A 16,301-nucleotide genomic window follows, 5' to 3' on the forward strand; every position below is an offset into this window, starting at 1 on the left:
AGATCTGCTATTTTCAGCTAATGTAGATTTGCTATTTTCGGCTAATGTTCCTCTCAGAATAGGAATTCTAGGGTTCAAGTGGTTAATATTAAAAAAAGTTCCAATCACACAAAGATTTTGAGGCCCCCCTGTAGTAACTCTGAGGACCCCCTTGGGGTCCCGGACTCCCTGTTGAAAGCCTCTGTAGCAACTGCCAAATGTCATCTAAATTAACAAGTTGGATTTTGCAGGTAGCTTTACTAAGGTCCTGCTAATTTGACCACAGGCCAATGGAGAGTTTAATTACAGGGGTCGACACCAAGGACAGCACCTCCACCTCCACCTCCACCAACACATTGTCACTCCCAACCCCTCAAACACTACTTGTCCTAGCCTTGACCACCTTGCAGGCCAATGCAAAGGCTAAAATGTAATTTAGAGATAGCATGTTATGTAGACCAGGGGCCTAAGTTTTTCAGGCCAAGGACCCCTTAGCCGAGAGAGAGGGGACCCCCTCTATATTGTATAAAATTGTGTTTCAGATTCAACTTATTGTTTTACTTTTTTTACCGGGCGTTGTAAGCTTGTAGATCTGCTATTTTTGGCTAAAGTTCTCCCCAGAAAAGGGATGCTAGGGTTCAAGTGGTTAATGTAAAAAAATAAATCATATCACACAAAGATTTGGCGGCCCCCCTGTAGTAACTCTGAGGACCCCCTGTTGAAGACCCCTGATGTAGACAGATGCCAGGTCATTTGTATACATTAAATGTACAGATTATTGATTTAGTTTTTATATTATACAGTTTAGACTGATGATAGGTTATTGGTTTACCTATGATACTAGATTACTATTTCTATGCATTTGATGTATTACCTCGTGTTTTCCTTGCTCACTGTAAATCGTTCTGGATTAAGAGAGTGTGCTAAATGCCTAAATAGTTAATTGTAATTGTATAAATTGTAAATGTGGCAGCTCCGACACCCTCTAGCGTCTCCATTTAGACACCGCCGGTGCCACAATCAACTTCTATTGAAATACTGGCACCGTCCTATTTGGACGCCAGCGAATATCCACAGGGCTATTGTTATATGCCATTTAATTTACTTGGAAAGTGCAGAACTGTACAAGACAGTACAATACCGTTCACTTGTGTTAACAGACTGTCAGTAAACCATTAGAGAAGAATTTTGGAAGCCGGCCAGTTGTCATTCACCTCAGGAGATCTGGCAGGAAGTCTCCAACACTTCAGCATAGTGTATATAATAGTCTTACGACAATCTGCTCAAGACAATGATTGCTCAGGGCGATGTGACCTAAATAGCTGCCGCCACAACAATAACCTATTGTTAAGCGGGAGCTATATCCAACGAAAATAGCTTTTTTCGGGCAAATGTGAGGATTATCACGTCTTCCTCAACCGGAGGGTGATGATCCCAGTTGTTCTCTGCTGGGTTTTGTGTTTTGAATCATATCCATCAAAGTCATAGTTTAAAACAGGATGCTGAGATGTCTCTCATATTACACAGAGACAGACCCTATAGTGGATCACTCCACAACCAATCAATGCACAACAATCAATTGCATTATGATCAATCCACAATAGTGGATTACTCTGTATGTGCAGTCAGTGGTTACCAAACTTTTTAGGCCGTGACCCCCCAAATTAATCATATTTGAACTGGTGACCCCCACCTCCATAGATAAATATTGTGAAAACAGCCAAACTAACCCCATGACATTAGCTTGTACATCGGCTATTTTCACAATGTTGCCTCTTTCTTACGTATATATTGACAATTTGGCCAATTTGGTATTAAAACGGTCTGAAAAGTCATTATCACTTGAAAAATGTGCAGATACCCTGGATACACTTATACTGTATGTTGGTTTGTTTACTGTTGAGTGAGAAAACAATGTTGCACTTTAAGATAATCATCTGGGGACCACTGAAAATAATTTGGGGGACCCCCCTTGGGGTCCCGACCCAGAGTTTGAGAACCACTGACTCTGTAGTAGTGAGTAAGAAGTGCAGCCCCGGTGTTACGCCGCTCTAGCCTGCCACATCCGTCCCTACCCTCTCACATTGACACGTTGAGCCAAAACGAAAAGTGTACAGGGCCAGGAAAGTATTTGATTTGGGGATTACAGCCAACCAGGACTTCACAGGGCCCATGACGACATATCGGAGGAGACCCAATTTGTATTCATCAATTTCATTGATTGATTGAATACTTTATAAGCTGAAAGGACTGAACCCAAGAAAGCGCTATGCCTTGTTTCCATTGGGGTCATGATGTGTATTCAATTCATAGGAAAGAGGGAGAGAGATGTGCAGAGTTACCAGCAGGGCTCACCGGGGTTTTGAACCCTGGACCTCTCGCACCAGAAACAAGAATCATACCCCTAGACTAACGAGCCTTTAATATTATATTTAGTCTTAATGGGTTAAAAGCAGACAGCTATGTGTTTGCAGCAATAAAGACTGTACATTTACAGTACGTTGACATATTCTCCATAGTGTTTGTCAAGCTAACAACTGTATGACAGCATCCTAAATGATTCCTGACACATTGGATTGTGGCTAGAGTTAAACAATGCTGTTTCTAACCCAGTATTGCAGAGCTGCAGTAACTCCACATAATTTGCTCCTTTCATGACGCGTTGTGAACTTGTAGATGTGCTATTTTCCCTATTTTAAAGGTAGGGTAAGTGATTTTCTTTGGTTAAAATAAGTGTTAAATAGCTCTATATTCTGATAGTACTCATTGCTATAGAGTGTTTGTTCAGTAAAAGGAGTCTCCTTGTCTCTCCAGCTCTTTATAAAACAGAAAATGCATATTCGTTTCAGTTTCAGTTTCATTTCAGATTTTATCCAATCAGGATAGAGAACTCAATCAGGATACAGATTAAACAAGTGAAATTGGAAGTGATGACACTAAGAAATGAGCAGGCAAAATTGGAACTGGAACACTAAAATGAAGCTTAAAAATGGGTGCTTTCTCCTGATTGGCTGAGATTTTGACACCTACCGAAAAATGTATTTTCTGTTTATTAAAGAGCTGGAGAGACGGGGAGACTCCTGTTACTGAACAAACACTCTATAGCAATGATTACTATCAGAATATAGTGCTTTAACCTTTTAACAAAATACTTTTTGTTTTAACCAAAAAATATCACTTACCCTACCTTTAATATGAGAATGTTTTTAATTTTTTTTAAAAATAATAATAAAAAAGGAACGGTTTTGGACATACAAGGCTTCCACCCGACAGCAACGATAGCATCCCTTTGGTGTGTCCACCAAAGTGCTTTTTTTCCCCAGCTGAAAACGCAAGGGGCTCTCGTTCAAACGGCCACAATTTAGAATATTTCAATTCTTGGAGGCCAGATAAAAACGTCAGAGAACTAGAAGCTCAGCACCTGGAAACAGAGCTGGTGTTTCCAGCATAGTGTAAACATGTGGCGCTCCCATCGAAAACAATTCAAAATCCTGCTTCAGTGGACACACACCCTTCGCTCGTAAACATGTTAGATGACACTTATCCAGAGCAACATACGATTACGGAGCATCGTAAGGCGTCAAGTGTCTTATTCAAGGACACTCTTGACAGGACACATGGCTGTATAGTGGACATTGAAATTGGGACAATTCCATTTGCGGGCCAGACAGTCGTAATCACTACGACAAGCAGCAACTCTCTGACATTTGTCTCTTATTCTCCTGCGTATCTCTCTTATTGTATAACTGTTCTCTTCTAAGCTTGTGTAGGAGTGAGTCCATACTTCTTGGACCTCTACTTGGGTCTGCCCAGCCAGGCAAAGCTATTTCTGACTGGTTCTGCGAACCCAGGAAGCTGCCTCACCCACCGACCGTGGTATTCCCCACCAAAGACACATGCACGCGCGCCGTTCACACAAACACACACACACATCCATACACATACGTGCATGCACATCTGTGAACATACGTGCACACATAAATGCAGCAACAATGTCGTACACACATGAGCCTCGCGTATCTTCCACGCATCCCGACATCCATCCGCTGGCGATGGGGAGACAGACGCTGGCCACTGAGGTCGAGTCGTGGTGAACCGAAAGTTGGGTCGCCTTCCCTTTGGCTTCCCCTTCACCAGCCACAGCCAGTCTGGCCTAAAGTTACGCTCTCATTTCTGCCTTTGCATTCTCAGACGTGGGAGCACATACTTGGGGGAGATGGCAGACTGCTTTTTATGCAGTACATGTTGAAGACAAAACACTATGGGTTGAAGAGGTTAGCGTCAGGAATGATCTAACATGTTCACTCTGTCGTATTGTAGGTTCCATCCGATATCTTAATCTGCTGAATGCATGGTTTGCTTTGCCTCCTTTCTGCAGGAAGCCCTGCGTGTTTTATTCATGGAATTCAATTACTGGTGAAATTGTAACACAAAACATGTGTCCTAATAAAAAAGCTGTATCACTCAGGAGGCACACAGAAACTAATCAACTGATCCTCGTTGAACTCAGATTCGGCACAATTCGTTCTACTGTTATGCCACCAAAATGTGGAATATCTTATTTTATCGACCACCTGTTAAGAAACAGCACAGACATGGGAGTTAGAATCTCAAGGGAAACTGTACCGGATTGCCTGTTTGAGTCACCATTATTAGGAAATGTGCCCATAATCAATCGCATATGTCTGCTCGCTCATAAATAAGTTGCAATGAATCAGTTAACATGAGTTTTTTAGCTCTGGACCACTAGCACATCTCAGTTAAATGATAACTGTTAAGGGCTTGATTTAATTCACCTCGAAATAACAAATTAAATTAAGCCCTTAACAGTCATAAACCCTACCAACAGCCATCAAAAGGTGTGACTCCTTACCCTAATACCCTCCTTCAAAACCACCATAAAAGAGCACCTGTCTGCAATCTGTGACTGCAAAGTCTTATACCATAAGATTGACCCCAGAAATGACCCTCCCCCCAATAGTTTTCTGTATTATACATTTATCGTTATACTGTTAGTGTTGATGATTTCTTGTGCTGTATGTTATTGCATGTCTTTAAATGTCTTGATGAATTGAATACATAGGACCACAATGGAAACAAGCCCATAGGGTATTTTGTGTTATCCTTTTAGCATCATTGTATAATCGTACCACTGTACTGTTTGCAAACTGTTAATAAAGTATTCAATCAATCAATCAAAAAGCCTTTGTAAGGAATAAATCCATCTGAATCAGGGCCTATATAGCCGGTGTTTTGACCAATGCAGAGCAACACCAACAGCGAGGTGGCAGGACACGCGTATCACTTTGTTTGAGACAGTATATACAGCAGGAGAGAAAAACATCCAAGGTGTGATTGCTTTTTATAGAATTCAGGTTACAAAGGCCGTATACAAACTGATAATTAACGCAGTTTGACGCCGTGAGGGTGTTGATGTATGATAGTATAACTATACAACTGACAGCCAGGAAAGAGTCCACAGAGATGGCCATGGCCCTGTGGTGAGCCAACCTACACAAGATTTATTTGCTGTTGTCAACTTAAACAGATAGTTAGAAAAAGGCAAAGCAGATGTTTTTGCCTCAAAGTAGGATGGATCACAGCATACTTTCGGTAAAGGTTGTTGAAAACAAAATGTGGAAAACAAGGTCAATGAAAGATATGTCGTCATGTTTTAAAAAATGTCACCAATTCAAAGAACATGTGGTGGGGAAGTGTCTATATTATGTATGCAAAATAAATGCATATAGTAGTTTGTCACCCCAACAGGACCTTTGGTGGAAAGGTGGTGAAAGAGAAAAGCCCATGGGGTCACCGCAACCAGCAGGCTCATCCGGGAAGCATACAGGAGCACAGCAAATTTGGGAGAAAATTGACCATAAATGGGCCATAACAGCGGCGGATGGACAGACGGACATTGCCATCTTTAGAGCTCTGCTGCCAGAAGGGCAACAAATGGATCATTAAAAGAAAGAAAGAAAGAAAGAAAGTAAGATATTAATAACCAGAGAAACCACTCTGAGTGAGAACTCATCTGAAGTTCCGATATTAAGCCGATAAATTACTATTCTGCGATATCCTCAGTATGGTCTTATTTGTGTTAATCCTACATTACTGAGCAAATTGTGAAAACAGAGATCTATTTTCTTTTTAGATAATAACCTTCAAAGCTTGCCCAGCTTAATGGCTATCCTGCTGATACAGCTGCACCACACCATCACTTATTAGGGCTGGTAAATTAATATTCGAATTTCGAATATTCCTCGAATATGGGTGAAATATGTATATTCGAATATGAAAATGAATATTCGAATATTTTTTTCCCCCCATGTTTATTTGACAGGAACAATACAAAAAACAATGTATTATTGGATCCGAGCACTTGATACATTGTTTTTGGCTACTTGGTAAATTGTAATAATAATAATAATAATATTCGAATATATTCGAATATCTACCAATTTTTAAGACCAATATTCAAATATCATTTCTGAGGAAAGTTACCAGCCCTATCACTTATATAGCTATGTGACAAGATGTTGTCACATAGTAACAAAACAATCAACATTGAGAGATTGTCTCCATACCAGTGGCGGTGGTGAGACCAAGGATTTCACATTGTGGTGCTCCACCACCTCCATGCTGCCCCTCCTCACCTAAAACCATAGACCACCATCCAAAGAAACACTAGCCATGTCTAGCTACTCCCTTAAACTTCACTCCCAGTCCAAACCATTCCTGACGATAACAGTGCCTCTCTTCGTGTTTTGCTCTCTTTGTGTGTTACATGAAGAGAGGCACTGGTCAGTGTCATTTTAATTTCAAACAATTCTATCAACTACTACACTAAACTAAACTGCAATGTCCTGAGTGTTAATTTAACACAGAGAGACTGTACAAATGGAACCAAATGGACCCATAAGGGTTAACACTGAGGAGGCTATTTCATCGTACTGTACGTACCTGTTGACCTTGGTGTATGGGTTGTGCAGGATGTTGAATCACTCACTAGCATGTTCTTGCACTCAGGTTGCAAACCAATAGAGATGCTGCAAGTGCTTACCTTAAAAAAAAGGACAACGATAGAAATTAAAGAGACAAAACGCTCAGCAATAGTATAGTATCTCAGCAATAGTATTTAGGACAACTCACATCATCTGACTGTAGGCTACTGCTACTGTTGGATAGACAGATATTCTCTCAACCCAGCCAGGACATCAGCTGTCAACCCTGTGTGACCCTTTCTTTGTCCAGTCTTCGGCCTGTGATACATTAGTAACACATTTTCCATCAGTCTCAATCATGTATATACATATCACCCACATTATGTATCTGGCATACATGAGTATGAGCATTGTTCATCATCTGTCTGTCTGTCTGTGTCTGTCTGTCTCTATGTTACTCTGCTATTTAACTGCCTCATTCTATTGTTTGTTTGTTTGTTTGTTTGTTTTTTTAACCATGCAACATGTGTATATTTTACTCTACCCATATTAGGAATATTTGGCATTTCTGACCTGTTTCCAGCTAGTAGGCTATGACAACGAATTTCTCTCTTGTATATTATTGTATGTCTTTAAATCAATGTCTTAATGAATTGAATAAACAGGACAGGACCACAATGGAGCCCCTACTTTTTTGAAAACTTTGAGAACCACTGGCCTACACAAGGATACACATTTTAATTTCACACCTGGTTTGTCACGTCGCGCGGTGGAGTCCGTACAGACCACAGACCATAGACCCCCAGACATAACCTTGCGTCACCAGACTTTAGTTTACACAAGACATCTGGCCAGGATTAGAGAAACAGATCTCGACAGGGAAACCGATTTCGACATAACACCAGTAGCCGGGTGCAACTTCACCAGCGTTGCCATGTCCGCTTATTATAAGCGACGTTGGGCGTGTTTTATTTTCTGTAATGTTGCCGGTAAAGTCAAGATTGGTAGTTGCGGGTTGCATTTGTTTTGGGCTTGTTTCTAAAGTGTCTTATTTGGGCATTGCTACATTTTTCGTTTTTTTTTATTATGATTTAAACTAGCTCCAAACAGAACCTCTTCCTCTGGGGAGAGGTTCCAAATGAGGCTAGATTTAAACCATGGTTCATAAATATTTTCATGTCATGGTTTGGACCCCCAAATTAATATGTATTTGTCCCTAACCCCCATCTGAAAATATGTTGTGCCAGGGGCAGGGACTCCAGGGAGTCCCGTCCCGTAGCCTACCAGATTTGTACTGTTACTTGAAATGAAAAAGAATATTTCAAAATAGTTTTTGGGAAAAAAGCAGATATAAAGCTCACAACGTGTAATTTGCATCGCGACTCGTTGTGAGCTTGCAGATCGGCTATTTTCAAATAACTGATGTACTGTATACATCAGCTATGCATCAGTATAATACAGTACTCTGTTCATGTGTGGCCTCAGCCTGGTTGCTTATTTTGGGCTTGTTTTTCTAGACCTGGTTGCTTATTACTCTCAGAGAATCTGGCAACAGTGTACGTCACTGTAAAGCGCCAGTGTTTTGGTGGCTCCATCCATGCTCATCCCTGAATGTCATTCTGAAATATTAGAAGCATTATTTCTTTAAGTGTATAGTTTTAAATTAGACACACAGGAATCTTTGATAACATGCACGGGGCTTTAAGAGCGCGTGTCCTGCTCACACACCATGCGGTCTCAACTGTCTGCCCGTCCAGTTCAAGTCAACTCACTTCTAACAAGGGTAGGATGCATGGGTTTCATAACACTTCCATAACAAAGGCACCTTTGGGTCTAAACCACATTTTAAAGGGATGTTTCACTTTTAAACATGTTTGGGGTCATTTTAACGTCTACTCAGGCTTTTGTGTTTCACCACAGACAGTTTTTAAGTTGCTTGATTCAGTATTTCTTTAGATATTTGATATTCATTTTATCAGACACGCCCCCTTCTTTTTCAAACCCATTGTAGCTTCAAAACACCCGTCCTTGGCTGGTTTTCAATGACTTTTTTCATGTTATAATTTGTTTTTATTGTATTACATTTTTTTCATTAAAAAAAAGTAAAATGACCCACAAACATGTTTGAAAGTTAAATACCCCTTTTAAATAATTATTGTTTTAAGCGCTATACATGAATGTTTATCGTGTTCTGTTAATGTACAGGAATTATAATTCCTGCACAATTATTTCACCTCATCATTCAAATAACGACTTTGCTAGGGTCGGATGGCTCAGGGTTGAGGACAGAGTACACAGCAACTTGCAACAGGCCTGGTCTACAAGATACACCACAACGTTAAGATACCCATGTACCTGTCAGTGTCAAAGTACTTCAAAAACGTAAATGAAGTCCACAATCACAACACATGGTAGCTCCACTGATCACGTCCAACCCAGATTTGGGGTTGAATTCGTTCTCCTGCTATGCAACAAAAATGTGATGCCCTACCAAAAGTAGTGAAGGAGTGTAAAACCCTACTGGCCTACTCTCCTTCAAAACTGCCCTAAAAGAGTACCTTCAGGTGCTGCAATTCAAAACTGGCCCCTGTAAAAGTCATACCCCCCCCTTTACTGTACATATTTCTTGTTTTTGTTATTCTAAACTGTTTATATGATGTTTTGCATAGTAGTGTATATCTGTCTTACTCTGTCATTTAATGTCACGATGAATTGAGTTCAAAAGGACCCCAATTGAAACAAGCCAATGGCTTTCGTTACTTTCATGTGCTTTTTTCTGCAAACTTCAAAATAAAGCATTCAATCAATCAAAACACCTATGGTGCGCGTACATGTGCACGAACATGCGAGCACATACAATTTAGATCATGCGTGCATGATGATCGTGCGCATGCATGCATGGCCGTGCATGATTGTGCACATTCAGGGGAATTTGAAAATTATGGTCACCCTATAGACAACCTTTTTTTCCCCAGCGGTCACAGGGCTCCAGTGCTGGCGGGCCTACAGCCTGTTGCCTCCTGACCTGGACAGCGACGAGAAGGCTTTACTCCACAAGATGCTGAGAGTCGACCACGCTGGGGAGTATGGAGCCTCTCGGATCTACGCTGGCCAGATGGCTGTCCTGGGCAAGACCTCCACGGGACCCATCATACAGGTATGAAAGTGTGTATCACAGATGGGGATGGGACGATAATCGTTATTATCCCTTATCGTGGTAAAAAAAAAAACGCTTACAATAATCGTATCGCCCCCCCATGACACCATGTACCGTAGTTTAGTTGTTGCTTTCCTCCAAAGGACTTTAAAATGAGTTTGACTTCAAGTATCGTTTTGATTCTCCAACTGCAGTGTGCTTTTCCAATGTCGTTTATTCCATACCTGGAATGTGTCAGTTTACTGTTGGTTGTTAAAATGAGTTTGACTTCAAGTATTGTCTTGCTTGATTCTCCAACTGCAGTGTGACACCTGGAATGTGTCAGTTTACCGTTGTCTGGTTGTTATTGCACTCGTTAGGGGCCCACTGCTACCAGTATGATCCATGTTGAGTAGTCACACATAGACTGATTGCAAAATAATAATCCTGAGAGGCCCAAAAGACAATCCTGAGAGGCCTAAAAGACATTCTTACCAAACTGTTACACCCCCTGTCTAGGACCCTAAACCTTCTAATCTGAAGGACTCAGCAGGTGTTAAATTATTACACTAGTGAGGAGGAACACAGAACATGATGAATGTTCATTTCTTTGTCGTTTCTCTCCTGCAGGAGATGTGGGACCAGGAAAAGAGCCACCTGGAAAAGTTTAACGAGGTTCTGGGAGAGCACCGCGTGAGACCCACCGCCCTGCTGCCTCTGTGGAACATCGCTGGCTTCGCTCTAGGTGACCATGACCACGTCTCATTTCTTTGCCATCTGTATTCTGTATACGCACAATGATGTGTTTGACGTCATCAGGTAATACACTTACACATTTTTGCGAATGAAATAGACAGAAGACAGGGTATTTTCCCTCACTACATGTGTGATAGAATTACAATCGCACATACCGTTTGTATTAATTACAAATGGATAAATGATCGCTGATGATTTTACTGTGTATACTGATGATTACAGTCAGTACTTACCGTTTGAGAAGTGTCTAACCGAGGCTTCCCTTCTTCATGTTTCTGTGTGTGTGTGTGCGTGTGTGTGTTCAGGCGCATCCTCGGCCCTGCTGGGTAAAGAAGGAGCTATGGCGTGCACAGTGGCTGTGGAAGAAAGTGTGTCCGAGCACTACAACAGCCAGATCAGACAGTTGATGGAAAACGACCCTGAGAGATACACCAAATTATTGCATGTCAGTAACGTGAGAAATACACCAACATACTGCATGTCAGTAACGTGAGAAATACACCAAACTACTGCATGTCAGTACCCCAAGAGATACACTAAACTACTGTATGTCAGTACTCGGAGAGATACACTAAACTACTGCATGTCAGTAACGTGAGAAATACACCAAGATACTGCATGTCAGTACTCAGAGGCCCCACCCACTCAGTAATCTGCCCATGCAGCTCAATGAATCTGCCTAGCAACACCGTGGCTCGTTCCGTCGGGCGCTCGAGCCACTGGAGCGGTCATTGTGTGTATGTACAGCCGGAACCAGTTCTGGATCTCCCTCTGACACGCTGTGGGAAATGTGTCGCAGAGGTACGGAGGCGTTGCCATTTCTTGCCAACAGGTTGTTGATGCATGGTCAGGGATTACAGACCGTGTTTGTACCTCTTGGCGGGTGGCTCGTGAGACTAGTTCCTCCTCAGCCAACCTCTCTTCCAAACTATCACTGCTTTCACTGCTGGCAGCATGAAGCCTTGGACTGAGTGCGGAAAACAAACTAAATACCTTCCCTAAAACATCAGGGACAACGCTCCACACGTCCCAGACTCTTCTCCCTTCTGGCTCCCAAACAAAGATTGCATGTTATGTAGACAGATGCCAGATTCATTTGTAGACCTGGCATCCTATAGTGTGTACAGTTTCAATGTGCAGATCATTTTATTTTTTTAAATTGTACTGTTTAGACTGATGATAGGTTCTTGGTTTACCTATGATCCGAGATTACTATTTCTATGCATTTGATGTATTACCTCGTGTTTGCTTACTGTAAGTCGCTCTGCTAAATGCCTAAATTGTAAATGTATATCAAGTTCAAGTTCAAGTTTATTATGTCCCAAACTGGGCAATTTATGTTACAGCAGATAGTAAGAAACTCCAACATACAGTAAACATACATACACAAGACACACATAGACATAGACATAATCACAAGATCCAGATAATAATAGCTACTCATAGCTACCTCCTCCTGCTGCTATTATTGATGGCACGAATAGAAGTAGGTACAAATGAGAATTTGTACCTATTGTTTTTAGCTGATGACGCTACTCTGAGGAGCTGGTGGAGATCGTCTAAAATCAGTACACATATCTTTAGTCTTTGTGACTTTAAGTTGTAGGAATGCATCTTCACACCAAGAAACAAAGTCATCTACAACTGGGCCATGACTGGCTTCACTATCACTCAAAAGACTAACAATCACAGAATCATCTGCAAATTTAACAATGTGTCTGTTGTCATGTTGACTCCTACAATCATTAGTATACAGGATATATATAGTATATCACGGCCACCTTGAATGTCTGACCAACTTCTGACTAATCACGGTAGCCAAACTACTTTGTCTAATCGGAACATCTCGGAGGAGTGCAAGTCCAAAACAGGTTTGGATACGTCGTCCCGCCGAAGTTCTGAATTATTTCATTTTGTAGTTATAGCCTACCCAGCCGAACAATCCTCGACTGTTCGGTTGGAGCATGTAGCCCGCATAACGGTCTGTCCTTCGGAAGCTCTGAAAATGAGAGAAATTAAAGCGGATGTCACGTCGTGTCCTAGCTCGCTGCTTAGCAGAAATGGAAATTCAATAGTATATTTTAAAGATATTAATAAAAGCACATTTTTGTGAACACCGTTTGTGATTGGTTGAATACCCTTCCAGTTTGACGAGCAGATGACAGATGACTTGTAGAAATTTTGAATTCCGGACTTTTACTTGTAACAGAGTACTTCTACATTGCAGTATTGATACTTTTACTTAAGTAAAAGGTTTACACCCTCTCAGCACCTTGCTGCCAGTCACACTCGCCACATTGGGTCAAAATCCAGCACCAAGGTGCCAGTTCAGCTATTCATTTGCACAGTTGCATGCTTATCAATGGCGCAATAGGGAATCCAAAACTGCCAGGCAGGTGACATTTACCACCTGACTGAAAATTGTAGAAGGACCTGTCTAGGGACACTAGACTGTCCAGGGACACTAGATAACCTATTGGGCTGATACTTGAAATGACGTGACCTTTCCGTTTTAATTGCCATTCAACGTGGCTATATACCTATAGCTACATGCCTATATGTGCATATTGATCCATATTGCTGTTGATACGCATTCCATACATAACTACTATATATTATACATTTTACGCACATTGATCGGCAATGGTGGAAAAAGTACTCTCATTTTTTAATTAAGTGAAAGTAGCAATACCACAATGTAAAATCACAATTAACAGTTCAGTGTTCCAAATTTACTTGAGTAAAAGAACAAAAGTATTGACGTCAAAATGTGCTTAAAGTACCAAAAGTAAAACTACTCATTATATGGAATGTCCCTTTTCAGCTAAGTTTTCAAAAAAATGTTTTGAAAATGGCAGATCTACAAGCTTACAATGTATTGCATCGCGACGCATTGTGAGCTTGTAGATCGGCTATTTTCAAATGGCCGAAATGTATATAGGGCTGAAGTTGTATGTATGTTTTGTAAGTACAGTACTTGAGTAAATGTACTTTGTTACTTTACATCTTACATCTTAACTGCAACCTGGTTTCATTCCCAGCTGGGCATCAGGGTTGCATGTCATCCCTCTGTTTTGATCATGTACTGCCACCTACTGGACCTTTTTATAACTGCACTATGACTAGTAATTTGGACTGACAGTCAAGTTGGATGGATGGATGGATGGATGGATTGTAGATCGGCTATTTTTGGCCCAGGATGGGGACGCTAGCATTTATGTGGTAAAGCTGTGGTTCTCAACCTTTTCAGGCTGTGACCCCCCAAAAGAATCATATTTGAACTGGGGAAGCCCCACCCTGATAAGCACTTGGAATGTAGGAGTTGAGGCATTCAATTTGTCTTGACTCGGTTCCACAGATAAATATTGAGAAAATAGCTGATCTACAAACTCACAACGCATCGCAACTCAAGCCGTTGTGAGCTTGTAGATCAGCTTGTAGATCGGCTATTTTCTAAATTTTTGCCTCTTATAATATTTGACAATTTGGCCAATGTTTGACCAGTTTTTAGGCATTGAAAAGGTCTTAAAAGTCCTTACATTGTCACTTTACTGTCATCTTGAGACACCCCCAAAAACCATGTGGGGACTCCCCTGGGGTCCCGGCCCACAGGTTGAGGACCACTGTGGTAAAGGAACATTCCAAATGGAACATAGTCATTATTAAAATGCTAGTCTACTGTCAGGGATAATAATCCTGGTTTAGTAGGGCAGCGTTTAAGAAGAGAGAGATCAAATGTAAAGATGTAAGATTCTCAGCAGCTTCTCTTGGATAAATTGTTTCCCCGATAATACAGTTGTATTTTTGAGTTGAATCTTTTTCTTTTTCAGCTGATCAAGGAATTCCGGGATGATGAAATGGCACACCATGACACTGGTCTAGACCACGATGCTGAATCGGTAAGTTCAGTGCAGCCGAGGAAAATGAGCCAAACACAATATACTGTAGTGTATATACAGTATAGGTCCACCTTGGCCATTGTAAGATTTGGGACAATCCCTGATGCCTTGGCCAGTGACTCATTTGGCCAGGGCCAAATGAGACCAAATGAGACCTAGTACAAGTCTAGTACTAGGTCTGTACTGTAGAGTACATCCACGTATGTTAATGTGGGACGGCCTCGTGACCGATGCCCGTGCACGTTGGTTCCCACAGCACCAACTTGTCTTTGGCAGTGTCCTGCTAGTCTCATTATTTTAATCCAAGGAGTGATGACTCTAGACCTGTTCAGAGCTATTTTCTCATACAAATCAGGAAAATGCATGTCTAAGCTGCTCAAACTCACACTCACTGCTATCCAGATTGGTGAAGCAATCGGAGGACGCGCACTGCTCCGGGCGCCTGGGTTTGGATCCACCCTTCGAGACCATGGATTGCTCTCGTTCTCTCAGTCTATAACAAATATGACTAATGTTGTAACAAATATGCGTATAAAATATTACATTTGGCATATTTTAGCCATTATACATTATTTATTTTGATTATTGGTGTTGGTCATTGTCAGTAATTTCTTCGTATATAAATAAGTTATTTATTTCATTATTTATAAAGCCTAAAAGCCACACAATTCAATCTTTAATCGCAATTATTTGTATGGCAATTAATCATCAAGTAAAATTTCATAATCGTGACCCTATCCCTAATAGTATCTATAGTACAGTACAGTTACAGTAATGGTAAAACAAAAACAGTTCACCACTGTTTGTGCCTCTATTTCCTCTGCAGGTACCTGGCTACTGGCTCCTGAAGGCCGTCATACAGGCAGGATGCAAAGCTGCCATTTTTGCCTCTGAACGGGTCTAGAGAGTCATCACTCCTTGGATTAAAAGTCCATTGGCTCTGAAGTTGTGACCAAGGCAAAGAACTCAATACGTGTGGATCTCAAACGGCTTTACTGTAGCTGTTTAAGGTTACAAACAGGGAGCAGGAGCTCAATGATAAAATACTTTTAAGCTTGAAGACGATGCCGGGCCTGTTATGGGAAGAAACAGAAGAACAAGCCCCCAGAGTTTGAACAAAGGATTTTTAAGTCAACTAGCCTTTCTCTCCTAAAATAGAAAGAACGCTGAAATGTACCTTCGCATCATTTGATTTTGATTTGAAACTAGCAGAAATGGCAGATTGTGGTGTGACATGTTGCGAGCTTGTAAATGGGCTATTTTTTAAATAATGTTGACCTTTATTAAGATTATGGTTGTTCACACAAATAATACCCACGGAAGTTTTGACATGAATCATGTCCACAGTATCCAACCTCCTGATCATAGTTGTCAAATCTAAAAAAAAAAGGCCAAGCGGGTATGAGCAAAATGTCCTCAGAACTCCAGGTTGGTGTGTACTGGTATTCTAAACGTTAATAACGTGAGATGGAGACAAAGGGATGTGATGTGATGTTAAATAAACTTGGAGACAAATACACACTGATGTCTTGATCTGATCAATATTTAATATGGTGTTAAATAACCAGTAGACCAGACAGTAATACA

General features: G+C 41.1%; 1 protein-coding gene across 1 annotated transcript; it reads left to right on the forward strand.

The window, feature by feature from the left end:
* Window positions 1-8,520: 8,520 nt before the first annotated feature.
* Window positions 8,521-16,226, forward strand: LOC311055451 (5-demethoxyubiquinone hydroxylase, mitochondrial-like). Its single transcript, XM_084071642.1, has 6 exons — window positions 8,521-8,706; window positions 9,899-10,080; window positions 10,690-10,804; window positions 11,121-11,260; window positions 14,646-14,714; window positions 15,541-16,226. Exons 1-6 carry the CDS (start codon window positions 8,613-8,615, stop codon window positions 15,616-15,618), a joined length of 678 nt encoding a protein of 225 aa, XP_083927768.1. The 5' UTR covers window positions 8,521-8,612; the 3' UTR covers window positions 15,619-16,226.
* The last annotated feature ends 75 nt before the right edge of the window (window positions 16,227-16,301 follow it).

The sequence above is a fragment of the Gymnoscopelus microlampas genome (assembly GCF_963454915.1).
Source record: "Gymnoscopelus microlampas genome assembly, chromosome: 11".
Classification (NCBI taxonomy): domain Eukaryota; kingdom Metazoa; phylum Chordata; class Actinopteri; order Myctophiformes; family Myctophidae; genus Gymnoscopelus; species Gymnoscopelus microlampas.